We start from the raw sequence: 27,872 nt of genomic DNA, 5'->3' as shown, positions 1-27,872 counted from the left end.
CCTGGACTCCTGGCCTTGTCCCCACACCCAGGGGAGCACAGCTATACCATGTGCCTTGTCACCACCAAGGATGACATGGACTCCAGGAACCTAAACTGAAACCTGTCACTCCGAGGTCTAGCCTTGTGTGAGTCAGTTCTCAGAGGTACCCCCCTGCAGCCTGGACCCCGGGAAGTCCCTCCTCATGCCTGAGGTCCAGCTCAGGGAGCTTCCCTGTGTCGTCTCACTAAGTGCTGCCCTGCTCGGCCATCACTGTGCCACGGCAGAGGCCTTGCCTTTTCCTTGTCCACCACCAGATGCCCAGTTGCTGTCCACACCCGAACCCACCTTTACCTCATTGAAAAGCGAACACTTGTACATGAAGAAGACCCATAAAGTCAGAGAAGTGACAAAGGGAGAAAAATTCACACACAAGACAGACAAAATGTTAATTTAACATTTTTATAAAGCAATAAGAATATCATCTTGATTCATATTCTTTATCCAATTGGAATAAATAAAATTAACCAAAAAAAGAAAAATCAACCAAAATAACACTGAAATGTACTTTCTGAGCGATGACCCTCACATTGGCTTAGATCATAGGATATTTATGAGCGATCTACCCGCATGTGTTTGCAATAATGGACAAGGATATTCCTTTCAGCATTGTTTAAAGCTATAAAAGACCAAATAGGAATGATTTTAGGCTTGAGGAGCATGCAGGCTCATCACTATAAAAACAGGTAGTTGGACACACTTAGCCAGGAGGCCATAGTTTGCCAACCCCCTGGTTTAGATTAACAAAGGGCTAGAAATGATCTCACTGCCCATCACTAGAGGAACGGCTAAACACATGTGACATATTCCTAGGATGGAATCTGTTTGCAGAAGAGCTGTGCTTATCAGCTGCCTCCATCTGCATTTTGGAAAGAAAACGCTCACAGACATGCCATGCAGCCTAGAATTCCCCAGGCGCACACAGAAAAGCTACCTGTGGGAGAAGGAAAGTGAGAGTCCAAGGGAGCAAGGGTAGAAGGAAAACTTTTCAAAGCATAACCCGTTGCTCTGTTTGAAATGTATTCATACTATAAGCACGTGTTAACATTTCGAAAGAACAATCCCCTAGTCCCCCAAATAAGGATGTTTCCTGAAACAAAGCGATTTGTGATGAAGTGAGTCTGGTGCATGCAGGGTTAAGCAGCTAAAGGGTCTTCGCTGCAGAACTGGGTGGGGGATGGTGGCCTTTAATATGCTGCTCTTGAATCTGGAGGAAGAGTCTGTATGTGGTGCTTCCCATGCTTGTTGCGGGACCATATTACCACAGAAAATCTATGGGAGCTGGGGTTCTGGAGAATACCTGCTGGGAATCGCCACCTCCAGGAGCAAGTACAAATGCTTTCACGTTCACTGCTCTGTGCCAGGCACGCACACCACACGCAGGCTGTTCCATAGCACCTCCTGAAGTGCCTTCCTCTGGTCGCTCATCTTGTGAGATGCTCTGTGCTCAGATATTCTTGGGAAACACTGTTCCTCCCAAGTGGATGACAAACTATTGCAATACTTCTCTTGGATTTTACTGCTTCTCTGCTGTTGCTCACACTATTCCTTCCAGCTGGACTACTCTTTGTTTTAACCCATTTCTGCCTGCCAAAGTTCGAGCTCATCCATCAAGGCTTGCGTCTCATTCTTTCCAAACCATGATGAAGGCTTTTTGGATCCTGGAAAAATTCTAGAGATGCTCCCAAGTGTCCCCAGACACTTGTTGAAAGAAAAGAAGAGAATACTGAGTGCAGTAGAGGAATGGCTGAGGGAGGAGGAGGAAGGTATAGAGGGACAGATGGGTGGGTGGACGACTGGATGAATGGGGGAGGTTGTGACTAGGGGCGGGCAATATAGTGGCTTGTTATATCTGTGTCCACAATTCTGCCCACCATGTGGTGCAGGCAGAGACTCACTCTGCAGTGCTGAGGGCCCCAGTGCAACTTGACTTGTGTGGCTCATTCTTGGATAGTCTCAGGAACAGCAGAGGTCTCTAAGTCTGTTCCTTAAGCTCTGACTGTCTGAAGCCCACCGAGAAAAACGCCCACCTCTGGATGTGGGTCTGCAGGTGTCTTGCCACATTACACATCCTTGCCCTTTAAACAGTTCCCACAGGCACTTCAGGGGAGGTGGGCACCCCGAGTTGTTTTGACCAAAAATACCAGAGGGGGTCTGCAGAAACTGGGCTGTCCTCACTTGCACCCATACCCTGCGCTCACTGGACACCCCAGTGCTGCCCCTCTCAGGGTCCATATGAGGGTTGGCCTGTAATCCTGCATGAGGGATCCAAAATGGAAAGAAGCCATTTGACCTGTTTATCTTTATAAGTAATTTTTTCAGGAACCTTCCGCAAATTGCCTAACTTCTTGAACCTCATTTTCCGTACTCTACAATGGGTATGTTCTACGTCACCAGCTTTTGAAAGCGGTATTACGTTACAGGTACTTAGCAGCAGTTTCTTCCTCCCTTTTTCCCCAGTGTGAACTCTATTTCTTAGTTTTCCATGTGTGGTGTCAGGACGCTCAGTGAAGGATGAGCTGGAATGGATGGGAGAAGGCAGGTGTGGACCATCCAGTCTATGCCAAATACAGGTGTGCAAATTTCAAAAGCCGCCTCACCCCGAGGGAAGGTTTCCCTGAGCCTTTGCCCTTCAAGGGTGGCTTTTGTCATTCTGCTTATAATCCTCTGGTCAGTCTCCCCTCTCACCCCCAACCACTTCCCACAGATGTGGACACCCCCACACTGATCAGGTGCTGGGGATGACATAGCTCTGTGTCCCCAAACCTGGCTCAAGACTTGGTGCAGAGCAGGCTGACCAGATGGGATAGTGGGAAACTTGAGTCTCTCTAGCTGTCACTGAGGCTCCCTTAAAGAAGTTTTATTTGCTACCAAGAAGGTACTGAGGTCTTGGCAAGCTCTTGGCAAGACCAAGCAGGCACTGGGAGCCCAGCCAAGGAGAGGGACTGAGATGGTGAGAGGCAAGGATGGACAGAGCTGGAGGGACAAGCTATTTGTGATTTGTCCTTGGTCATTCATTTATTAAACTCAATAAATAAATATTAAGTGCCTGCTGTTCGCCAGGATCCTTGCACATTCTGGCTTGGGGTACTGCAGTGTGTCGGTCATAAGCAATGTGGCTGTCTCTATGCATTCTGGGGCAAGTCTTAATCTGAGTCTCAGTGATATCAGTAACATAGACATAAGCTCAAGTTTCACAAGGTGGTTCTGAGAATTGCATGACTTTATGTAAATTGCTTGATGGAATCCTGCTAGATAATATTTGCTAATATTATTGTTAAAGATAATAATAACCTTCACTCAATCCTGTGTGGTTGGAACGAGGGCTGCAACAGGCCTTGGAGTCCAGGCCAGCAATCCTGTTTCATCATCTTAGAGCTGAGAAAACTGGGGCCAGAGAAGACAGAGGTAGAGCAGGAAGAGATCTCAGGCCAAAGGCTGTCAGGGCACTCTTTCCATCTAAGTTGTCGTTTTTCCCTGAGTTTAGAGCCTGCAGAGCACTCCGCGGGGGAAAGTGGTATGTGAAGCTGGGGCGCAGTTTGCACGTAACAGTGCAATAAAGGCAACTTCCTGGACTCACAGCTGAGGATGTACTTAAGGCACAATCCACTGCCGGCCTGTAACGTGATGCTCCAAGCACCTCCTCTGGCTGTCTCTTCCGCCGAGTTACAGCCCGGCCCAGGAGAGTTTATTGCTTTATGCCAGAACATCCTCTTACTGGAATTTGAGGCAGTAATAATGACACAAGTGTATTTACACGATTTCCCCCTGCTTTCATTGTGGTATCATATCCTTGCTTGCATTTGATCACCACAGCATTATTTTAACAGATGGAGAAACCGAGGCACAATGGGTTAAGCAACTTATCTGGGGTCCTGGTACTAGTAAGAAGAGATTTTCACAAAGTCTAGTACTTATCCAATTACTTAAAATCTGACACGGGGCGCTTCCTGAAAGTCAGTTTCCATTCAAATGCTCTACCTACACTAATTCCTAGTAATCCTCACAACCACCCTAGGTGGCAGTAACTGTTATTCTTCTTCCCACAGATGACAGAGGTCAAATAACTGACCCAGGGATACACAGCTAGTAGGTGGCAGAGCTAGGGTTTCAATCCAGATAGCCAGGCTCCATGGTCACTGGTCTTAATCTCCATGTCAGGGCTTCTTAACCTTGCTCTCAGGACATTTGGGGCCAGAAAATCCTTTGTCCTGGGAGATGATCTGAGCACTTGTACAATGCTTAACATATGCTTAGTCTCTACACACTAGATGCCAGTAGCCCCCATCCCCCACCCCATATTGGTGACAACCAAAAATGCCTCCAAAAGTGGCCAAATGTCACTTGGGGGGGGGGGTAAAATTCCCCTGATTAACCACCGCTCTCTTTTAAACTATCCCAAAATGACACTATATGTATTTTTAAACTATGGCAATCCCTAATTTTAGACAAAATATGTTTCATAGACCTCTTTCCAAATGATTCAACATTCAGACTGAAACAACCTTAACTGCTCACCTCCTAACCACAGGCAATTTATAGACCATTTAAAGAATGAATTGATGCTTAGGGAAATCAACCTACTTGCCCAGAATGACAGCGCGAGTATGTGGCAGAACAGCTAGCACGAATATTGGTCTCAAGGTCCACATGACAAACTTTTTTTTGGTAGCACTCATTCTGAATTGACATACTCTGTATTTTCAATTCTAAACTACACTTTATCCCCACAGTGCAATGACTTGGAAATTGAGATGCAACTTAAAACCAATATGTTTACAGAAGAAACATTTTTTATTCCCCTAAAGCTGCTGTTTAATTAAAAGTATATCTCATAACTAACAGGCTCTTAGAACTGAGAACCGAGGGCTGGAGCTGGGAATGTGGGAGACACCGATGGAGTCAGATGGAAAGGAAAGACAGCAGCAGCCTTCCCTGTTCTGGGAGGATGCCCGGTCCTCTGCCCCAGCCACGCACCCAAACTCTGCCTCCTGCCCTGCTGACACCTATCTGAGACTGGCTCCTATCACACTCCTCCAAGAAGACTTTCCAGGTCCTTTGGCATGAAGCTCATCCTCTTCCAATTTCATATAGAGGCTTTTTTCTAAAGAGCATTTCAGTAACATGATAGAATATATAGCTGACTGAACACCTTCTCCTTAATCATGGGCAGATGTTGGCGTCTGGCCTTATAGATGGGAAGACTGAAGCCCAGAGAGGGGCAGCAACTTGCCTCTCTCTCTAGGGCAGGGGAGAGAAGAGACTCCACATTCTTCCCAACGATACTTCATGCTTGTCCTGAGATGGTTAACCACGACCAGCTGGTTAGCAGTAGGAGCAAGTGGCATTCCAAGCTGTGGTGACGTTTACCCATGTGACATCTGAGCTTGGAGATGTGAAGTGGTTCACCGAAGGTCCCACGACTCCCAAACAGCCACACTCAGACTGGCTCTCCTCACACCAAACCTCTGCTCCTCCCCGGTCCTTACTGCTGGCATGTCCAACTCCACCCCTTCTCCCTCTTCCAGGTCCCAGCCAGGCCTCCACTCTCACCAGCAGGAGAGGGACAGCAGCCGCTCCCAGGCCTCCCCAAGAGAAGGGGCCCACATCTCTGCTTGCATTGATGCCCTGGGGTTGTGGTCTGGCCCCTCCAACATAGCTCCCCAGTGCTCTAACTCTTCTGGAGCTGGACCGAAATCCTGCACCCAGCACAGGTGGCATGCAGGGGACCCTGTGCACAAGGCTCTACCCCAAGCACTAGACTGGGGATCAGACAGCCCTACTGCTGGAGGGAAGGAGACCTGACTGAAGTGGTATTGCAAGTTGGCAAGTCAGTTGAGGATGACACGACAAGGGTCACAGGTTGTTACAGCAACAGAAATGACACCATGTGTGAAGAGCATGGGTGCACTTTCAAGTGCTGGGGGCATCAAGGCTAGCTGCATGGTGCAGTGCAAGAGAAACAGGCTCTGGCTTTAAACAGAGGGACCTTGTGACTACAGGCAAATAAGTTCTTCGAAACTCAGTTCTCTCGTGGGCATGGGGATATATCAACCTCACGAAAATGTGAGTCTTATGTGAGATGGTACACATAAAGCATCTCACACAGTGCCTGGTATACATAAGGCACTCAATATTAAGTTCCTTCCTAAGTGTAAGGTTCATTATATGAAGTATAGCAGAAGTCAAAACCTTAATTCTATTATTTAAGCACACTGACAAATCACATGCTACGGGCAGGAACTTTTAACCACAAATGAACCCTGGGATCAATCACTAATGATTATAAAGCATCAGCAGCCACCTTTGTACGCATTCACCTACCCTCCAGGGAGACTGCGAAGCTAGAAGACCTGCAGTTCTGAGGACCATGCCACTGTAGAACAGAGGCGACTTAAAGGGCACATCTCCCCTCTCCTACTGGTCCAGGTCTACTCTTTCCCTATTAAAAGGTTGAGTGAGACACAAGCATGTTCTAAAGAGGGCAATGAAAATTATATGGGTTGTGGTTTGAGAAGGGAAGGAAGAGAAGAAAAAACAAGGCAGAAATCACTTGACTTGGCAAGGAAGGGGTAAGACGGGTGATAAACAGGAGGGTATTACATGGCAAGGGTAAGTCACATGCCAAGGTCGTTATTGTGGCAGGGCCTGGGCGGACCAAGATCATGTCTCAACTTGGAATACTCAGGACAAAGACTATACAAATCCCAGATGTCATTAATTATGATTAACAGATGTGAGGTTTGCTTTTCAGTTCAAATGAGTGCTCTCATTTTCTAAACCTGCCCACGCATGCTGGACACTGCCATATGCACCCCACCTACGAAGGGCTCCACTTCCATGGACAGCCCACACGGGCAAGCCCACACTTGGCTCAGCATCTCTTGGAGACTGACTAACTCCTGAGCAGGAATTTCAAGGGTTTTCATGAATTGGGAGACCCCAAATGCATTTTCATACTCATCTCTGGTTGCTCTCCCCTCCCCTCAAATCCAGTCACTCTGAATTTCCCTCTGGTCCTAGAACACATCATTTGTCCATTCACTCAACAAATATGAAGCACCCCTAACATGGCAGACACTGTTTTAGGCAGTGGGCTACCACAACAGTAAATACAAGGTCCCAGACCTCATAGGCTAGTATGAGAAAACAAATCATGTCTTATAAAGGTAGGCAATTTAAAAAGAGTCGTCAGAGAAAGCTTCACTGTGGAGATATTTAAAACAGCGAAGATCTGGAGGATGCAAAAAAGTGAGCTAGGAGTTAAACTGGGTTAATGGCTTTTAAGGTAGAGTAAAAGTCTTGGACAAGCTTCTCCCAACAAGCTTGGTGCTGGGAGTAACCAAGACGACCCTAACAGCTGGGCAGAGTGGACAAGAGTCAGACTAGGAGATGAGGCCAGAGGCTGGCACGGCCACATCAAACGTAGGTCCTTAGAGTTGTGATCTGAACTTGTATCCTGGTCTAAGACCACTAGAAGCATTTAAGAAGAGGGGGTCCATTACCACTCTGCCTGTTAGTTGGAAAATAAACTTGGAGGGAAAGATAAAGAGAGATGATAGTGACTTGAACTAGAATGGTTAACAGCAGAGCCGGTGAGAAGTAACTGGGAGCAAGAGACAGTGGCACACTGGTGGTAAACACTGGAGCTGGGTTTGAAGAACTAGCAGCCTAACAACTTGTCACCAGGGTCAGTATCTTATCTTTGTAGCCAGAACACCTGGCACAATAACTGACATGATATATGTTAAATGGATCTAGGAAAGTAGTAACAAATCTTTTTTCAACAAATAAATCTTTCATTTTTCAAGAAAAGAAATCTTCCAATTTACATTTCATGTAACTAATCTTAAATTTTCTATTTGAAAGTTATTTAATCCTTCCCACAATGGAAAATATATACATTATAGAAAATTCGACAAGTAGAAATGTCAAAGAAGGAACATTTGTAATTCCTCATAACTCCACTACCTAGGGACAAACATTAGTATTTGGTGCACTTTCCCCCAATTCTTTTCTTATACATTTTTTTAAAGGTGAGTATTTCCACTCTGAGGAGCAATCTCGTCTACCAGAATCAATCAGTCAGGGTTTGAGTTCCACTCCACTACTCCAATGGCCTTGGACAAGCAACTTTCCAAGAAAGTGAATCCATAAAATGAAGATAGCAACACCTACTGTGTCAGGTCATTGTGGGCCTAAATAAAATGATTCATATGAAATGCCTGATACAATGCTTGCTACATAGTCAAGTACTCAGTATATATAGGATCTGCTACTAATAAAGGAAGTCCAACTCCCACCAGACACAATTGTAAGGAAAGCTTTCAACATCTCATTTTTTAGGAAAAAGGCTTTGCAAACCCACAATCTAAACACATGCTCTTCTGGAGAAAAATAATCATACCAAGAACAGGAATTGGCCAAATAAGATGTACGCAATACCAAATATTTTTTTAAACTGAAATTTTGCAGTAATGCAAGACAGATATATGCCAAGAACTAACTCCAGACCCTGGCCCATTTAATAAATCCCTCTCCTATAAAGCTGACAAATTTATGGGATTGCCTTTTACACATTAATAACAGTTAAGGGCAGACACTGCTCACCTGTCAAGATATGATTCTTTTAGGTATTCCACCTTCAGTTCCATCTGTGTGCTGACAGAGCACAACACTGTTGGGACACTTCCATTTTCCTCTAGTCTCTGCCTCACTACTGAGCAGCATGATCCTGGGCAAGTGGTACTGTCTAGTCCTCTGTCAAATGAGGGGCTGTCTACATAATTTCCAAGACTCCTTCCAGCTTTAAAACTCTAACCACCATGCAGATTTTATAGTTTCATACATATATTACTGGTATGAAGAAGTATTACATCTTAATATCTTGAAAACCTTAAATAGCATACTGAATATCATAATCATCTGTTGCTTTTGGGGGGAAGAGGGATGAATCACATTATATGGGTACATTTCTAATACTAAGATAACAGTCACAGTTTCATTTAGAAGGAAGTGAGAGACTAACTTAAAAACATTTTGGTTATGAAGTCCTACAGTACAGTTTTCAAAGGTGGATTTTCTCTTAGCAAATGTCAATTTCTCAGTGGCTTCAAAGCTATTCCAACTGGACTTCTTAATGATAATGTTGGTGGTGAATTTGGCTCAGTTGTATATATCATTATCACTCATTAAGTAAATGAGGTAATATATGGGGAAACAGATATCACTGTTTTTATAGGTTTCAGCAAATGCTGTTGCCTGCCCTTTGACTTCTTCCTAACTCAACCATGATAGTCTACTCTCAGCTGCAAACCAGGAGACATGTCAGAATCACAGACTCTCACAGGGCTTACAGGTAGTGGAGGAGCTGGGCAAACTGGGAGCACATGGAAGGGCCCCTTGGCTCACATTTCTGGGATAAGGAATTCTCCAGAGAGTGACATCTGATATGAGGTCTTAAGGGCCAACAGTAAGGGTGTAAGGATGACTGGAGACAAGAACATGTTTCATCCTTTGTATCCTAGGCCAGCCAGGGCATCACCAACTAGAGACCCTCTCCTCTGCACTCCTCACATCATGAGCTTTCCCCTAGCTACAGTGACCCTAAGTCATGGTTTGCTCTGGAGAGTCCCAGTTTATCTGTTGTTCTGGCATAACTATTAATAAGAGCCCCTTGCTAGGGACAATCAATACCATTACCCTAACTTTAGCCCAGCTCCGGATGATCCTGGCTTGCATGTCTGGCTCTCCCATGTGAGTCAGCTGAGAAAATGGGCTCAATCTTATTTACTTTTGTATTCATAGTATGGGCTCCATCTCATTCATCTTTGTACCTATGACATTTAGTTTCAGGCTAAATAGATTGAGCACCACAGGCATTCAATACAATATTGGAAATTAGAATGAAAAGCAAATGCAATAGACAACAAATCAGATTTGCAAATCTTTACATCATGTTGGAATCCTGGCTCCACCTCTCACTAGCTGAGACCTTCTAATCTTCAGGTCTTCACCTGAAAAAATGGGGATAATAATATCTTCTTCATAGGGTGAAGAAATTTAAATGACATAATCAAGCTGAAGTGCTTTAGCACAGCACCTGGTATACAATAAGCACTCTGTTAGCAGCAGCTGCTGCCATGAGGACCACTCTTACAGCTGCCACAACCCTGTCTTGCTGTTAAGAATGTTAAACCAACACCCTATGAGCATCCAGCAGGGAACTCAGTAAGTGTACATTAAATGAATGCTGGCTCACACTAGATGCTGGCTGCAGACCAGATCTTGGATTACAAAAGGTGTTGATCAAAATTATGATTTAGAAGTCAAAAGGTTTGACTCTTCTAAGCCTAGTTTTAATAGCAACTCCTAAAAACCCACCTCATATCCATAAGCAGCACATAGAAACACAACAGCACTTTCTGGCTGCATCCTAGATGTCAACAGCATTTAAACCTCATGCTTATTTTAACTATGCCCTCTCTGAAAAGCTGTTCTTCTATAAGCATGCCAACTTAGGTATCTGGGTCCATCTCTACTCTCTTTGAACTGTCAGCTTCTAAAGTTTTATGTGACTAATGTATCTAGAGAAAATTAGAAGGCTCAGATTGAGTCAATAGTTCTTTTGATCCCCCAATTATATATCCTCTTTGCAGTGTATCCTTGTTGAACATTTGGAATGAATCAAGACTTTAAACTTTCAGATGTTTAACTACTGTAAATTCAAATTCATTAAAAAGGGAAGATTTACTACCTCTGCTTAGTTTTGAAGCCTCTTGTTCACCCTGTCCAAATAATTTATGAAACAAAATACAGTGGCAGGTACTGTGTGTTATTTAGGTAGTATTCATAGTGAGAAATAAGGGGCATTTAAAAAGGTCTGGAAGTTAACTGCCACCTTAGCCAACATATAGATCACATTTATTGTTGTTCCTAAGCTAGTAATTGTTTCCTGAAACTGATCTGGTAGAGATTTTTATGCTAATCTGTACTAAAAATTACTTTTGCTTTTTCTGGCCACAAAACACTGGCTACAGAGGAGATTTAATTACAGGAAGAAGACAGCTGAACCCACCCTCATGAAATAAATGGACCTGGATCTACAGTCCTACAGTGGTAGTATCTTGGCAGCCAAACAAAGGTGGCAGCATTTCTACACCCAGTTTGTTAAGTCTTAGAAGTTTTAGGCTTCAATTTTTCTTTTGCAAAGAACCCACTACGACTATAATGAGCACATTTTACAGATGTTGTACTGAAAGCTGGCAACGCATAAAGCATGAACATAAAAGGAGTGTATTCTGGAAATATTTCTTCTACTACAAATGTTAATGAAGTGGCTTTCACAATCAATTTTGAATTTGAAGGACTGAAATACCTGGCTCTGGCACTTATTAGCTAGGTAATTAGGGGCAATTCATTTACCTCTGAGAGCTTGACTTCTCAACTGAAAATGGGGATAATACTTGCCTGAGTTTTTCTGATAACCTGAATGACACATCTGAAGTGCTTTTTAAGTTCTAAGGTATCATATAAATGTTAATAAACACTCCAAGTAGAATTTCCCTGTTTTATGAAATTACTCACTTTAAATCGCTCTTAAAAATTAGCTGTTCCAAAAACAAAACCCCTGGACCAGATGGATTCACTGATGAATTTTATCAAACATTTAGTGAAGACATGATACCAATTCTCCTTAAAGTTTTCCACAAAATAGAAGAGGGAATACTTCCAAACTCATTCTATGAAGCCAGCATCACTCTAATACCAAAACCAGGCAAAGACCCCACCAAAAAAGAAAATTACAGATCAATATTACTGATGAACATAGATGCAAAAATACTCAGCAAAATATTAGCAAACCGAATTCAAAAATACGTCAAGAAGATCATACACCATGATCAAGTGGGATTCATCTCAGGGATGCAAGGATGGTACAACATTCGAAAATCCATCAACATCATCCACTACATCAAGAAAAAGGACAAAAACCACATGATCATCTCCATAGATGCTGAAAAGGCATTCGACAAAATTCAACATCCATTCATGACAAAAACTCTCCACAAAATGGGTATAGAGGGCAAGTACTTCAACGTAATAAAGGCCATATACGACAAACCCACAGCCAACATCATACTTGGCAGTGAGAAGCTGAAAGCTTTTCCTCTAAGAAGGGAGAAGACAGGGATGCACACTCTCCCCACTGTTCTTCAACATATTACTGGAGGTCCTGGCCACAGCAATCAGACAAAACAAAGAAATACAAGGAATCCAGATTGGTAAAGAAGTCAAACTGTCACTATTTGCGGATGACATGATATTGTACATAAAAAACCCTAAAGACTCCACTCCAAAACTACTAGAACTAATATGGGAATTCAGCAAAGTTGCAGGATACAAAATTAATATACAAAAATCTGTGGCTTTCCTATACACTAACGATGAACTAGCAGAAAGAGAAATCAGGAAAACAATTCCATTTACAACTGCATCAAAAAGAATAAAATACCTAGGAATAAATCTAACTAAGGAAGTGAAAGACTTATACCCTAAAAACCACAAGAGACTCTTAAGAGAAACAAAAGAGGACACTAACAAATGGAACCTCATCCTATGCTCTTGGCTAGGAAGAATTAATATTGTCAAAATGGCCATCCTGCCTAAAGCAACCTACAGATTCAATGCAATGCCTATCAAAATACCAACAGCATTCTTCAATGAACTGGAACAAATAGTTCTAAAATTCATATGGAACCACAAAAGACCCCGAAGAGCCAAAGCAATCCTGAGAAAGAAGAATAAACCTGGGTGGATCTCGCTACCCAACTTCAAGCTCTACTACAAAGCCACAGTAATCAAGACAATTTGGTACTGGCACAAGAACAGACCCACAGACCAGTGGAACAGAATAGAAAGTCCAGATATTAATCCAAATATATATGGTAAATTAATATATGATAAAGGAACCATGGACATACAATGGGGAAATGACAGCCTTTTCAACAGCTGGTGTTGGCAAAACTGGACAGCTACATGTAAGAGAATGAAACTGGATCATTGTCTAACCCCATACACAAAAGTAAATTCAAAATGGATCAAAGACCTGAATGTAAGTCATGAAACCATAAAACTCTTAGAAAAAAAAACATGGGCAAAAATCTATTGGACATAAACATGAGTGACTTCTTCATGAACATATCTCCCAGAGTAAGGGAAACAAAAGCAAAAATGAACAAGTGGGACTACATCAAACTGAAAAGTTTCTGTACAGCAAAGGACACCAATAGAACAAAAAGGCATCCTACCATATGGGAGAATATATTCATAAATGACAGATCCGATAAAGGGTTGACATCCAAAATATATAAAGAGCTCATGCTCCTCAACACACAAAAAGCAAATAATCCAATCAAAAAATGGTCAGAGGAGCTGAACAGACAGTATTCCAAAGAAGAAATTCAGATGGCCAACAGACACATGAAAACATGCTCCACACCACTAGTCATCAGAGAAATGCAAATTAAAACAACAAGATATCACCTCATACCAGTAAGGATTGCCACCATCCAAAAGACAAACAACAAATGTTGGCAAGGATGTGGAGAAAGGGGAACCCTCCTACACTGCTGACGGGAATGTAAATTAGTTCAACCATTGTGGAAAGCAGCATGGAGGTTCCTCAAAAAACTAAAAATAGAAATACCATTTGACCCAGGAATTCCACTCCTAGGAATTTACCCTAAGAATGCAGAAGCCCAGTTTGAAAAACATATGCACCCCTACATTTATTGCAGCACTGTTTACAATAGCCAACAAATGGAAACAACCTAAGTGTCCATCAGTAGATGAATGGATAAAGAAGATGTGGTACATACACACAATGGACTATTACTCAGTCATAAGAAGTAAACAAATCCTACCATTTGCAACAGCATGGAAGGAGCTAGAGGGTATTATGTTCAGTGAAATAAGCCAGGTGGAGAAAGACAAGTATCAAATGATTTCACTCATCTGTGGAGTATAACAACAAAGAAAAAGAAAAAACTGAAGGAGCCAAACAGCAGAAGACTCAGAGAACCCAAGAATGGACTAACAGTTACCAAAGGGAAAGGGACTGGGGAGGAAGGGTGGGAAGGGACGGATGGGGGGGTGGGGGAAGAAAGGGGGCACTATGATTGGCATGTATAGTGTGGGGGGGGCACAGGGAGGGCTGTACAACACAGAGAAGACAAGTAGTGATTCTACAACATCTTACTACGCTGATGGACAGTGACTGTAATGGGGTATGTGGGGGGAACTTGGTGATGGGGGGAGTCTAGTAAACATAATGTTCCTCATGTAACTGTAGATTAATGATACCAAAAAAAATTCAGCTGTCCCTTATATCAAACAAACACCAGATCAATGAAGTTACTACAGAGGAACTGGCCTCAAGAGGAGGCGTCTCTTTTAACTCAACTGTTTACCTCATAAGTTACTGTTAACAATTACATGAAAATTACATAAAGCGATATAGCATTTGTTGTGCAGGTAACAAATATGCTAAGTTTCAACTGTAACTTTCCCAAAGATGAGTGCATATATCAAAAGCAAAATTCCTCCAATTAGATATGCTGAATCTTGAATATATTTCCTAGTCTATTTTATAAACTATTTAGATATGATAAAGACTTTCTAATAAAAGCCTGCACAAGACTTTTATGGATACTCTAAATCACTTTCTTTTCCTTTAATTTCAGTAAGTCTGACTCACTCACCTCTATAGTGTGTATTTGCGCATGTGTATAGTTATTAATAAGTACAACTGCACCCCTGTGGGCCAAATCTAGGCTGTAAGCTCTGTAAGAAAGTGCATCTTTTACTGCGAAGAGTTAACTGAGAAGCCTGGCACAGCGTAAGCATTTAACCAGGATTTGTGGAATAAACAAAAAACCTACCACTTTCTAACATCTAATCTTTCAAAAATGACAATCTGTGTTTCATTTGTGGGGAAACTACCATTGACTTAACCTATCTTCAAAGATCAGTGTTTGTGAAAATGCCTCTAAATAGGGTTTTTAAAATTTTTTTTATTAAGGTATGATTGATATACACTCTTATGAAGGTTTCACATGAAAAAAACTATGTGGTTATTACATTTACCCATATTATTAAGTCCACATGCATACCCCAATGCAGTCACTGTCCATCAGTGCAGCAAGATGCCACAGATCCACTATGTGCCTTCTCTGTGCTACACTGTTCTCCCCATGATCCCCCACACCATGTGTACTAAACATAGTACCCCTCAATCCCCTTCTCCCTACCTCCCCGCCTGCCCTCCCACACCCCTCTGCTTTGGTAACCACTAGTTCATTCTTGGAGTCTCTGAGTCTGCTGCTATTTTGTTCCTTCAGTTTTGCTTCATTGTTATACTCCACAAATGAGGGAAATCATTTGGCACTTGCCTTTCTCTGCCTGTCTTATTTCACTGAGCATAATGTCCTCCAGCTCCATCCATGTTGTTGCAAATGTAGGATTTGTTTTCTTCTTATGGCTGAATAATATTTCATTGTGTATATGTACCACCTCTTCTTTACCCATTCATCTACTGATGGACACTTAGGTTGCTTCCATATTTTGGCTATCCATGAGCACAGGATGTGTTTCCATTTATTGGTATCTTCCTTAATTTCTCTTGTAGTTTTCAGAGTATAGGTCTCTCACTTCCTTGGTTAAGTCTATTCCTAGGTATTTTATTCTTTCTGATGCAACTGTGAATGTAACTGTTTTCCTGATTTCTCTCTCTGCTAGTTCATTGTTAGTGTATAGGAATGCCACAGCTTTCTGTGTATTAATTTTGTATCCTGCAACTTTGCTGAATTTGGACATTAGATCTAGTAGTGTTGGAGTGGATTCTTTAGGGTTTTTTATGTACAATATCATGTCACCTGCAAACAGGGACAGTTTAACTTCTTCCTTGCCAATCTGGATGCCTTTTATTTCTTTGTGTTGTCTGATTACCGTGGCTAGGACCTCCAGTACTATGTTGAATAGAAGTCGGGAGAATGGGAATCCTTGTCTTGGTCCCAATCTTAAAGAAAAAGTTTTCAGCTTCTCCCTGTTAAGTATGATGTTGGCTGTGGGTTTGTCATATATGGCCTTTATTATGTTGAGGTACTTGCCCTCTACACCCATTTTGCGGAGGGTTTTTATCATGAATGGATGTTGAATCTTGTCAAATGCTTTTTCAGCATCTATGGAGATGATCATGTGGTTTTTGTCCCTTTTTCTTGATGTAGTGGATGATGTTGATGGATTTTCAAATGTACCATCCTTGCATCCCTAGAATAAATCCTACTTGATCATGGTGTATGATGTTTTTGATGTATTTTTGAATTCAGTTTGCTAATATTTTGTTGGGTATTTTTGCATCTATGTTCATCAGGGATATTGGTCTGTAATTTTCTTTTTTTGTGTGGTGTCTTTGATTTTGGTATTAGAGTGATGCTGGCTCCATAGAATGAGTTTGCAAGTATTACCTCTTCTTTTACTCTTTGGAAAACTTTAAGGAGGATGGGTATTAGGTTTTCACTAAATGTTTGATAAAATTCAGCGGTGAAGTCATCTGGTCCAGAAATTTTTTTCTTAGTTTTTTGATTACTAGTTCAATTTTGTTGCTGGTAATTGGTCTGTTCAGATTTTCTGTTTCTTCCTTGGTCAGCTGTGCAAGGTTGTCCATTTCTTCTAGGTTATCTAGTTTGTTAGCATATGATTTTTCATACTATTCTCTAATAATTCTTTATATTTCTGTGGTGTCTGTAGTGATTTTTCCTCTCTCATTTCTGATTCTGTTTATGTGTGTAGACTCTCTTTTTTTCTTGATGAGTCTGGCTTGGGTTTTATCTATTTTGTTTATTTTCTCAAAGAACCAGCTCTTGCTTTCATTGATTCTATTGTTTTATTCTTCTCGATTTTATTTCTGCTCTCATCTTTATTATGTCCCCCATTCTACTGACTTTGGGCCTCATTTGTTCTTCTTTTTCCAGTTTCATTAATTGTGAGTTTAGACTGCTTATATGGGATTGTTCTTTCCTGAGGTAGGCCTGTATTGCAATATACTTTCCTCCTAGCACAGCCGTGGCTGCGTCCCACAGATTTTGCGGTGTTGAATTATTTTTGTCATTTGTGTCCATGCATTGCTTGATCAGTTTTTATTTGGTCATTGATCCATTGGTTACTTAGGAGTATGTTGTGAAGCCTCCATGTGTTTGTGGGATTTTTCATTTTCTTTGCATAATTTATTTCTAGTTTCATACCTTTGTGGTCTGAGAAACTGGTTGGTACAATTTCAATCTTTAATTTACTGAGGTTCTTTTTGTGGCCTAGTTTATGATCTATTCTTGAAAATGTTCCATGTACACTTGAGAAGAATGTGTATTCTGCTGCTTTTGGGTATAGAGTTCTGTAGATGTTTGTTAGGTCCATCTGTTCTAATATGTTGCTCAGTGCCTCTGTCTCCTTACTTATCTTCTGTCTGGTTGATCTGTCCTTCCGAGTGAGTGGAGTGCTGAAGTCTCCTAGAATGAATGCATTGCATTCTATTTTCCCTTTTAATTCAGTTAGTATTTGTTTCACATATGTAGGTGCTCCTGTGTTGGGAGCATAGATATTTATAATGGTTATATCTTGCTGGATTGACCCCTTTATCATTATGTAATGTCCTTCTTTGTCTCTTGTGACTTTCTTTGTTTTGAAGTCTATTTTTTTCTGATACAAGTACTGCAACTCCTGCTTTTTTCTCTCTATTAGTTGCATGAGGTATCTTTTTCCATACCTTCACTTTTAGTCTGTGTATGTCTTTGGGTTTAAAGTGAGTCTCTTGTAGGCAGCATATAGGCGGGTCTTGTTTTTTTATCCATTCTGTAACTCTATGTCTTTTGATTGGTGCATTCAGTCCATCTACATGTACGGTGATTATCAATAGGTATATACTTACTGCCATTGCAGACTTTAGATTCGTGGTTACCAAAGGTTCAAGGTTAACTTCCTTACTATCTAAGAGTCTAACCTAACTCACTTAATATGCTATTACAAATACAATCTAAATTTTCTTTTCTTTTTATCCTCCTCCATTCTTTATATATTAGGTATCATATTCTGTACTTTTTGTCTATCCCTTGATTGACTTTGGGGATAGTTAATTTAATTTTGCATTTGCTTAGTAATTAGCTGTTCTACTTTCTTTACTGTGGTTTTGTTCCCTCTGGTGACAGCTATTAAACCTTAGGAACACTTCCATCTATAGCAGTCCCTCCAAGATCGACTGTAGAGATGGTTTGTGGGAGGTAAATTCTCTCAGCTTTTGCTTATTTGGATATTGTTTAATCCCTCCTTCAAATTTAAATGATAGTCTTGCCGGATAAAGTAATCTTGGTTCCAGGCCCTTCTGCTTCATGGCATTAAATACATCATGCCACTCCCTTCTGGCCTGTAAGGTTTCTGCTGAGAAGTCTGATGTTAGCCTGATGGGCTTTCCTTTGTATGTGATCTCATTTCTGTCTCTGGCTGCTTCTAACAGTCTGTCCTTATCCTTGATCTTTGCCATTTTAACTACTATGTATTGGTGTTGTCTTCCTTGGGTCCCTTGTGTTGGGAGATCTGTGCACCTCCATGGCCTGAGAGACTATCTCCTTCCCCAGATTGGGGAAGTTTCAGCAACTACCTCCTCAGAGGCACTTTCTTTCCCTTTCTCTCTCTTCTTTTTCTGGTACCCCTATAATGCGAATATTGTTAGGTTTGGATTGGTCACACAGTTCTCTCAATATTCTTTCATTCTTAGGGATCCTTTTTTCTTTTTGTGCCTCAGCTTCTTTGTATTCCTCTTCTCTAGTTTCTATTTAATTTATTGTCTCCTCCACCTTATCTAATCTGCTTTTAATACCCTCCATTATGCTCTTCAATGATTGGATCTCTGACTGAAACTCGAGTTCTTGAATATCTTTCCATACTTCCATGAGCATGTTAATGATTTTTATTTTGAACTCCCTTTCAGGAAGAGTCATGAGGTCGATGTCATTTAAATCTTTCTCAGGAGTTATACTGATAATTTTACTTTGAACCAGGTTCCTTTGGCATTTCATATTTGTATATGGCACCCTCTAGTGTCCAGAAACTCTATTCTCTGGAGCTGCTCAGCCCCTGAAGCAATGTCAGGGGTTGCAGGTGAGCAGTACTGGTGACTGGGGGGAGGAAAGAGCCGTTTCCTGCTTCCCAGCCGCTATGCCTGTCTCCACTGCCTGAACTAGTGGGCCTAGCACACAGGTATAAGCCTCTATGCTCTGTGTTTGTAGTTGCTGTAGACAGATCTTCCCTCTGGCTGGCCTAACGCCATGGTTGCATTTGCCAGTTTGTGAGCCAGATGGGGCTGGCCGGGAGAAAGGCACAGTAGGCTGCCTCTCACAGAGAGGGTCCTTGGAGCTATGTAGCCAGGCAGGGAGCTGGAGCACCTGGCAATCATGAAAGCTCCCAACCTGCTGGGCAGAATGCACCTGGACAATTTTGTCTACCTGGCCTTCCTCCTGAGCCATAAGCTCTGTGCAATCCTTGCTCCTTTAGCAGCCCTGTTGCTAAGAGCTTCCTTGTTAGGAAGTCTCTCAGACTGCCAGCCTTTCTTTTGTCCCAGAGCAGCTGGATATGGACCCTTGCTTTCCATAAGTGGCTGGAATCTCAGTCTCTCCTGGAAGTCTGCCTCTTAGCTTTCCAATCCCCTTCACGTGAGTATCATGCAAGCACCATGAAATGTAGGTTTGTGCTCCCAGAGCAGATCTATGGAGTTAGGTATACAGCAGTCCCAGGCCTCCACTCCCTCCCCGCTCCATTTCTCTTCCTCTCCCCGGTGAGCTGGGGTGGTAGAAGGGCTTGGGACCCACCGGGCCACAGGTTTGGTATGTTACCCTGCTCCGTGAGGTCTGCTCTTCTCTCCAGGTGTATGCAATCTAGCGCAGTCCTCTTTCCTATTGCTCTTTCAGGATTAGTTGTATTAATTATATTTTCATATTATATGCAGTTTTAGGAGGAAGCCTCTGTCTCACCTCTCACACTGCCATCTTTAATCCTCCCATACAGCTCTCTTTCTTAATAGGGTTTTAAAGCTTTCAATAAATTCCCAAATTAACTTGGAAAACAGAGATTATAAAAACAGATGATGGGCACCTTAGAAACAACCAATGCTTGTTGCATGAATGTTTGGATACATTATTATGATAGACTGAAAACTGGGCCACATCTTACAGCTCCTCCCATCAAGCTGAAGAGCCTATTTCCTCATCCCTTGAATCTGGGCATCTTGTGACTTGCTTTGACAAAAGGAATGTGGTGGAAGTGATGTCCTGTGAGTTCTTGAGCCCCAGCTTTGAGGCTACTACCTTTGCTTTCTTGGTGCTCTGAGACCACCATGCCCTAAGCCCAAGATAAAAGACCACAAGGAAACGCCCCGCTGCCTCCAGCCAATTGGACATCTGAACGCAGAGCACAGATGAGACTAGCAAAAGCAACACTCAGCTAAACCACACAACTGTGAGAAACACTTTTTCTAAGCTACTAAGTTCTAGGATGCTGTTAAGCAGCAAGAGGTAACCAATGATAAATTATCTAACCCTCACAGCACAACTGTAAGTGTGGCTTTATAGTTGAGGAAACATACCCAAGTTAAATAATCTGCCAAGGTCATAACATTGTTAAGGGTCCTAAGAACTGGATGCAGATGTTACAAGGACAGCTCTGTGTTTCCTTCATTGTCACCCTGGCATCATGAACTGAATCGGTTCTTTCCACCAAGGAGAAGCATTTCTTAGAGGTTTGGCTGTGAGATAGACTGTTACCTTTTCTACAGCCTGCATGGGTAACATGTCCTGCTGTGACATACCTGCTGGGCTTGCCCACGGGAAGGAAATGTACTGCAGGCTATTGTTAAGACCAAACATGGCAAATGCACCCCATTTTGTTTTTAGAAACTCACACAATACTAACTTATCCCAATGTAAAACAATTCAATGACATCTCTGCAACTATATTCATTTACATTTTAGTCAGCAACTGTATAAACCCTGATAATTTGTATCAGAGGCCATAGAGTATATATTAAAACATTGCTTAGATAAACCTTACATTTAATAATTTAAACATCCTTTTATATACCCCAAGTAGTAAAGCATATACCAACTCTCTAAAATACAAAAACCTCATTTTCAATTGTGAAATTTGGAGAGACTTATCACCTTAGACTTACCATAAGACTCTGTTTTGTCCCCCGACCACAAAAATAATGTACCTGAACTGTAACAAAATTCACATTTTATTTAGGTGGAAATAAACTATACAAAATTGGTTTTTTTCACCAAAAATAACAGCAATATTTTCTGTATTATTCCTAGATAAACCACAAAACACTTATTTTTGTAGATTTCCCAGGTTTTGTTTATAAATCAAGACGAGGCTGTAGATATAGTCATGGAAGAGACAGAAGAAAACAGATCAGCTATCAGTTCCTGTCCTGACCATGAAACAGAAGCACTGAACATACACCTGCTACAAAGCTTATGAGGTTGTAGACTCAACAAAGGAATGTAAGCAGCAATGACCAGATGTGGCACCATGGTTCTTCCATTCAAATTTTAACTGTAACTTGTTCCTTTAAGTCCATTTGATAAAGACAAAATCTACACTGAAACCATTTAGAGAGCTCATGTTTCTCTCTCTGCTAACTCCCTTGACTGTCCATTACAGATTTTTAATGACACAGTTAAAACACCTACTACTCAAAGGTTAGCCATGAGCTTCACTGTAACATTTTACAAAATGTGTTACTTCCTCCCACATCTCAAACTTTAGTTCTTCAAAGAACTGGTAACTCAATACCTAACTGGATACACAGTGATAATAAATGTTACATCTAAAATAACTTAACAATTCCAAAGTGCCATTAGCAGAGATCACACAGATATGCAACGTGGCAATTTCAATGCTGTCTTCAGAAGAACAAGTCTCCAAAGCATGAGAGTTCAAACACAGGCTATTTAAATAGGTAGATTATCAATGGCTAATGTACTCAATGGGGAGTCCACAGTACAGGATACTCAGTGATTAAGTGGCCTATATATATCTTAAAGCTTTACAGTAAGATGTTTTCAAATTTATTAGATTTTTTCAAATATCAAATGTAAGAGAAAGCTTATTTTAAAACTCTTAGGTATTTTCAATGGTTTCTGAATTATCTGTAGGAAGCTCTGACTTAGTTGTATAGAGTTTGATATACGTGTCCACCATTAAATCTAGATCATGTTTTATATCAAAATTTATGTTAAGCAAAGCCAAGTTACTTGACCTTTGGTCTGTCAGAGTGTTCCTCAGGTATGCTTTGAGACGTTTTCGCCCATTTTCATAGCGTTCATTCTCAACCTTCATCACAGGAAGAATACATAAGACCTTTAGCAATGCATAAACATTAGGAAAAAACTTAATGTCTGGCAGATGGAGGGCTTCATAAATGGTGGATGGAAGCTCTATATCTTTCCCTCTGTGTTTCCACTTGATTCTCCAACAGTGCAGTTCAGCTGAAAGTGTGTCAGGATTGGGTAAGTCACTTCTGTACATGTCAGCATGGTGCTCCTCTGATGTATTAAATTTGAGCTGTCCCATGACAGAGGGTACCAGAGATAAGCATTTAAGAGCTTTGAGGTGCTGTTCCGAGAATATATCTTTCAGTTCCTGAATAATGTGTTCCACTGTTGGAACACTTAGAGCTTCTTTATAGTAACTCTCAGAGGTTAGCTCAGATTCCAGGTTACCTTGCTGAGCTCTGCGGAATTTCCCAGGGAGTTTCACCTGAACATCAAGTTTGGTTGCCAAACTTGTGGCTTCCTCAAACCAAAATTCATGATACACTTCAATATTTTCCATCACTTCATTTAGCGAATGAAGCACTGCAGTCAAGCTACTGGCTGCAAAGAAGACATCAGAGGTTTGACCCTGGAGATTTTTCCCAAATGCTCTTGTAAAAGAGAGAACATTTTTAAGAACAACAATGGTAACAATGAAATCAAAATCTGTTACTGCACTACAGAGTACAAATGCTCGGCCAGCTATTGAGTTATTCCATCTAGTATTTGTGTCACTATTTATACCATCTAAACATAAAACAAGTGCTTGTAGGAGGTCCACTAAAATTTCAAAAGCATCATGCCTGCCTGTCCACTGAGAATGGCAAGTTTCCTTCAGGTCTTTACCTTTTTCTTCATTGTTCTGAAAAAGGGCAGAAATCACACTATCAAGCTCCAAAAGCAGTTGTGGTGACTGATGGAAAAAAGAACAAACTTCCTCAATGGTCCCTAATGCAACAGACACACCCATAACAGGCACTGATTTTGCCAACCACATATTTAAGGCACAGGAAGAGCAGAGTGTGTAGATAGCTTGGGGATATTTCTCTAGAAGTCTAGAAGCAACAACTTTCATTTTGGAAGAAAATCCACTGGACACAATGTAAGCCTGGCCACGACAATACTCCATGTTTAATCCCCACTTCTCAGTTATCGTAGTGTGAAATTTCACAGCCAAAATTTCTGCATCAGCTTCATAAGGTAGGAAGCCCAGAAATTCTTCTCTCAAGTTATGAGATTCATCAACAAACCTCACCAAAACAGGCAATTGCTCCTCCCCTGCTATGTCTACTACATCATCAGTGATAATGGAAAAGAAGTGAGAGTCTCTCACTTCCCTGAGGGTTTCTTCCCTAATGCAGCTCTCACAGATCTCTAGCATCTGTTTCTGCTGTGTTTTTGAACAGAACAATGTGTTAACTGCTGTGGTCTCAAAGCGCTTTCTCAGAACCTCTTCACCAGAATTTATCCGGCACTCCAGCAGTGCTTGAAAGTTATCAGGAGTAAACAGACCTTCTGGGATTTCATCAGCTTCATGTCCATCCAGAGGTATGTTTTGTTTTCCCATAAGAATCAAAATTTCAAATAAAGATTTTAAGTATTCTTTGTTTTCCTTCTCTTCAAGGGTTAAAGGTAAAATGTCCTCATCCTGTTCTTCACTCCCTTCTTCTGCACTGGGGTTCTGAGCATTGCTATTGTTTATTTCTTTGTGCTTTTGTTCCTGTTCAGAAGTTTCATTAACTGGAAAACAGAGAATTTTATAAACAGGCTCATGAGGAACCGACAGAGATTTACATTTTTGATTGGTTAAATATTTAAAATCCATAACTCATTCATTCAATATTCACAGGGCACCTAGTAGACCACAGACCAGGATTCAGAAATTAAAGTAAGCCATTCACACTCCAGTGAGGGAGATAAACACTGTGAACAGATATACTTTTAATCCTACATGTAAATGCTGTTATAAGTGAGGAATTATTTCTTATAAATTTAACAGCAAGGCATATCACATATGCAAAGTAATAACAGACAGTCCATGCCCTCAGAAAAAGGAAGGAGAAGAGAACTAATATTTCCTGAGACACTGTTGGCATTTTATATGTATCAAATGACTCCCTCTACAGATAGGTTGTATCAACCCCACCTGACAAGTGAGAACAGTAAATAATTGCCCAAGGTTACAGATGTATTTAGAAGGATGGAGGTAAAATTCAAAAGCAAGCTTGTCTAGCTCCAAGGTCCATGCTGATGCTGCTTCTATGAAATTATTAAGCTATATGTTAGAAGGGAGATAAGACAATTATACAACCAATATAATATAAAGTGTATTCATGTAATATCTAGGGCCAATATTAGAATATAGAAATCTTAGCCTAATCTCTTCATATTTGAATGAGAAAACTGAGGCCGTGTGTTTAAGTGTCCCACCCACAGTCATACACACAGTACTTGCAAGTCCTGGCCCCTGTGGTCCCCTCTAGGTTCAATTTTAACCATCATGGGCTATTAGAAGCTCCAACAAAATGAGTGTAGTTCCCTAAATCTTGTACCCTATTTCAAGCTACTCTACTTCTGCATAGAATACCCTTTCCTCCTTTCCACACAATAAGCACTCAATAAAAAAGTCATGTTAATAATAGCAGGAGGAGGATAGAGAGGAGGAGTGATAGTAATAACTGACAAGACAAAATCAGCTTTGTCCTAATGCTTCATTAACACAGCTCAGGACAGTATGTGCAGAAAGGTTACTGTAACTCCTACCCTCTATAAGGCTAAGTTTCCCCACAGCACTTACTTTATTCCTTATACATTTACCAGGACCTTACTATGCACCACACACTGGGTAGACAGAGATTCTGCTCCTGTCCTTATGCTGCCTTTCCTTCCACACACTGGGACGTTGTGTACCTGCTACCCTACCACACTGCAAGCACCTTGTGGGGAGAAGGCCAAGTGTATGGCATAGTGGCTCTCAATAAAGACAAAATGAACTAAGAATTCAGTTTCCAAAAAGACAGCTCCAGGCCATAGGACGCCTCTCAGACTCTTAAACCATTCTCACAGTAGGTTCTAGACATAAAGTATATTCACTTGTCCTTATCAGGTCAAGGCTCTTTTAAAAGGCCTTCAGAAGTTAGGTCATTAACTATCACTCACTTTTTTTCTGTTTCAGTGTTCTGATTTCATCTTCACTCTAAATGACAAGAAAAAAAAATTAAGAAAACTTAGGTGTATCATTCTAATTCACAAAGTAAAAAGCAATTTTGAGTCAAATTTAATTCTTTTAAGAGCATACATTCTTTATAAGGAATACATTCTTCAAATAGATGATGGGAAAACCAGAACAACAATTTCCTAATGACTCCAAGCTTATTATAAAATATGAGAGGGTAAGAATGTATCATTTAACTTACTTTATACCTAAACCATCGTAGAAATTTTATATAGTACAAGTAAACCGAACTTGTAACCAATTTCAGGTTACAAGTGTTTAATAAAAGGCATGAAAGTATACCATAGCACTTGGGATCAAATCCTAGGGGACACAAATCGTTCTCATACCCACCCCTCCATGACTCCAATCTATGTGAGAGGGAAATGCTGCATTCCACAAGCCATGTGAGAGGGAGTTGCTGGATTCCAGATCCTAACACAAAAGCTACAAAACATGTAGTTTTAGCACTACATGTCTAAAGTTGTACGATATAGCTAAATCATACCTACAGAAATGTTTACAGCTTTGAATACATATAAATGAGCAAAACATTCTAGAAGCTAGAAAAAGAGACAAAAAGTAAATCCCTCAAATCAAGAAGATACTGATAAAACTGTTTTCAAGTACAATAATCATTGATAAAACTAACTACTATTTTCTTGAAAAGACTGTTAAAATTATTTTAGGAGCAGAGAAAGGCAAGCATTCTACAATCCTAGATGAAGTTCATATTTTGGAAACAAAACACAAGAAAAAAGAAAAAAACAATTAATTGAAATAGCAATCAAAATATTCCCTCATCTACCCCAAGCCCTCCCATGGTTTTACCAAGTTCAACCTAATTTTCAAGAGCAGACAGTACTGACCTTACACAAGTTTTTTCTAGAAAAATTAAGACAGAGAAAAAAAGGAAAGCTATCCAGCTCATTTTATGAGGCTAAACAAACTTTAATATTATAACTGGACAAGAGAGGTACGCAAAAAGAAAATTACAGGCCAATGCTTATAAATGCAAAATCCTAAATAAAATATTGACAACTGACTCCAATAGTGTACAAAAATGGAGAGAGATATATTGCGATCAGTTAGAGTTTGTAACAGGAATGAATACAGCAAAACATCAGAAAATCTATCAATGATACTTATAGCAGTAAAGAATGAAAAAAAATTGTAAACTTTTCTACTCAGTGGGTACAATGAAAGCATTTGTTAAGTTCAACAAGTTACGATAAAAATTCTAAATATGAGGACTAGAAGGGAATATATGGAATTTCTTTAACTAGATAAAACCTACCTAATAAAAGCAGAAATAAACATCACACTTAGTGCAACCAGGTAAGTGTACCAACTGTGACATTCATTACTGGGACTGTTAACACAGTACTAGAATCTTGACTAAACAGTAAGACAGGCAACAGAAAAAATAAAAATTTAAAAATTGGAAGAGACAAATTTGTCCTCATCTGGAGCTGATACAATCAGCTACATAGAAAACTCTAAACTATTAGGATTAATAAAAGGGTCTTCAAAATTGCTGGAAAAATCTCAACCCGAATATATGACCTACACCAACAAAAACCGTACTTAGGAAGTGATCTGAGGAAGAATGTACACATTCTCTTTTAAACAACTACAACAAAAACACTGAAATTTTTTAAAATTTTTGGTTTTCTGCACTTCTGAAAGTATTTCAATAGTCTTTTCTTCAAAGGATTCATATTTAGTTTGGTCAATAATTGCTGTTACTTAATAGCTATTTTATTGCTTTTTTTCCTATTTATGGTGGGACTAATTAATATTATAAAGACATCAATTCAAAGCATTTATAATGAAAATCCCAACAGAAATTTTAGGAGAACTTGACAAAAGGATTCTCAAATTCACATGGAAGAATAAAGGTCCACAGATAGTTAAGACAATTTTGAAAAAGAAAAGTTAAGAAATCACCCTATTTTAACATAAGATATATTATAAAGCCATCATAATAAAATACAGTTACAAACAAACAAATATTCCAATGGAACAGAACAGAGCTTCCAGAGAGAGGTGGCATCTTACATTAGTGGAGGAAAGGATTGATGAAAAGGCCATGATGGGAAAAGTCATTCTTTATAAAGAGAAAAAAAAAATACATCTCTAATGGACACTATACATACAAACTCCAAATGGATCAAAGATCTAAATATGAAAGGTAA

General features: G+C 40.5%; 1 protein-coding gene across 1 annotated transcript in view; it reads right to left on the bottom strand.

The window, feature by feature from the left end:
- Nucleotides 1–427: 427 nt before the first annotated feature.
- The window catches only part of THAP12 (THAP domain containing 12), a 48,325-nt gene continuing 20,880 nt past the window's right edge, over nucleotides 428–27,872 (bottom strand). The window contains exons 4-5 of the mRNA XM_037010705.2: nucleotides 25,620–25,656; nucleotides 428–24,200 (exon numbers count right to left, since the gene is read on the bottom strand). Coding sequence (XP_036866600.2) covers nucleotides 22,267–24,200; nucleotides 25,620–25,656 — 1,971 coding nt within the window. The 3' untranslated portion in view covers nucleotides 428–22,266. The remainder of the gene's footprint in view (nucleotides 24,201–25,619; nucleotides 25,657–27,872) is intronic.

The sequence above is a fragment of the Manis javanica genome, chromosome 11 (assembly GCF_040802235.1).
Source record: "Manis javanica isolate MJ-LG chromosome 11, MJ_LKY, whole genome shotgun sequence".
NCBI classification, from domain to species: Eukaryota; Metazoa; Chordata; class Mammalia; order Pholidota; family Manidae; genus Manis; species Manis javanica.
The sequence above is the reverse complement of the archived record's forward strand: the minus strand, read 5'-3'. Positions and strand labels throughout refer to the sequence as shown.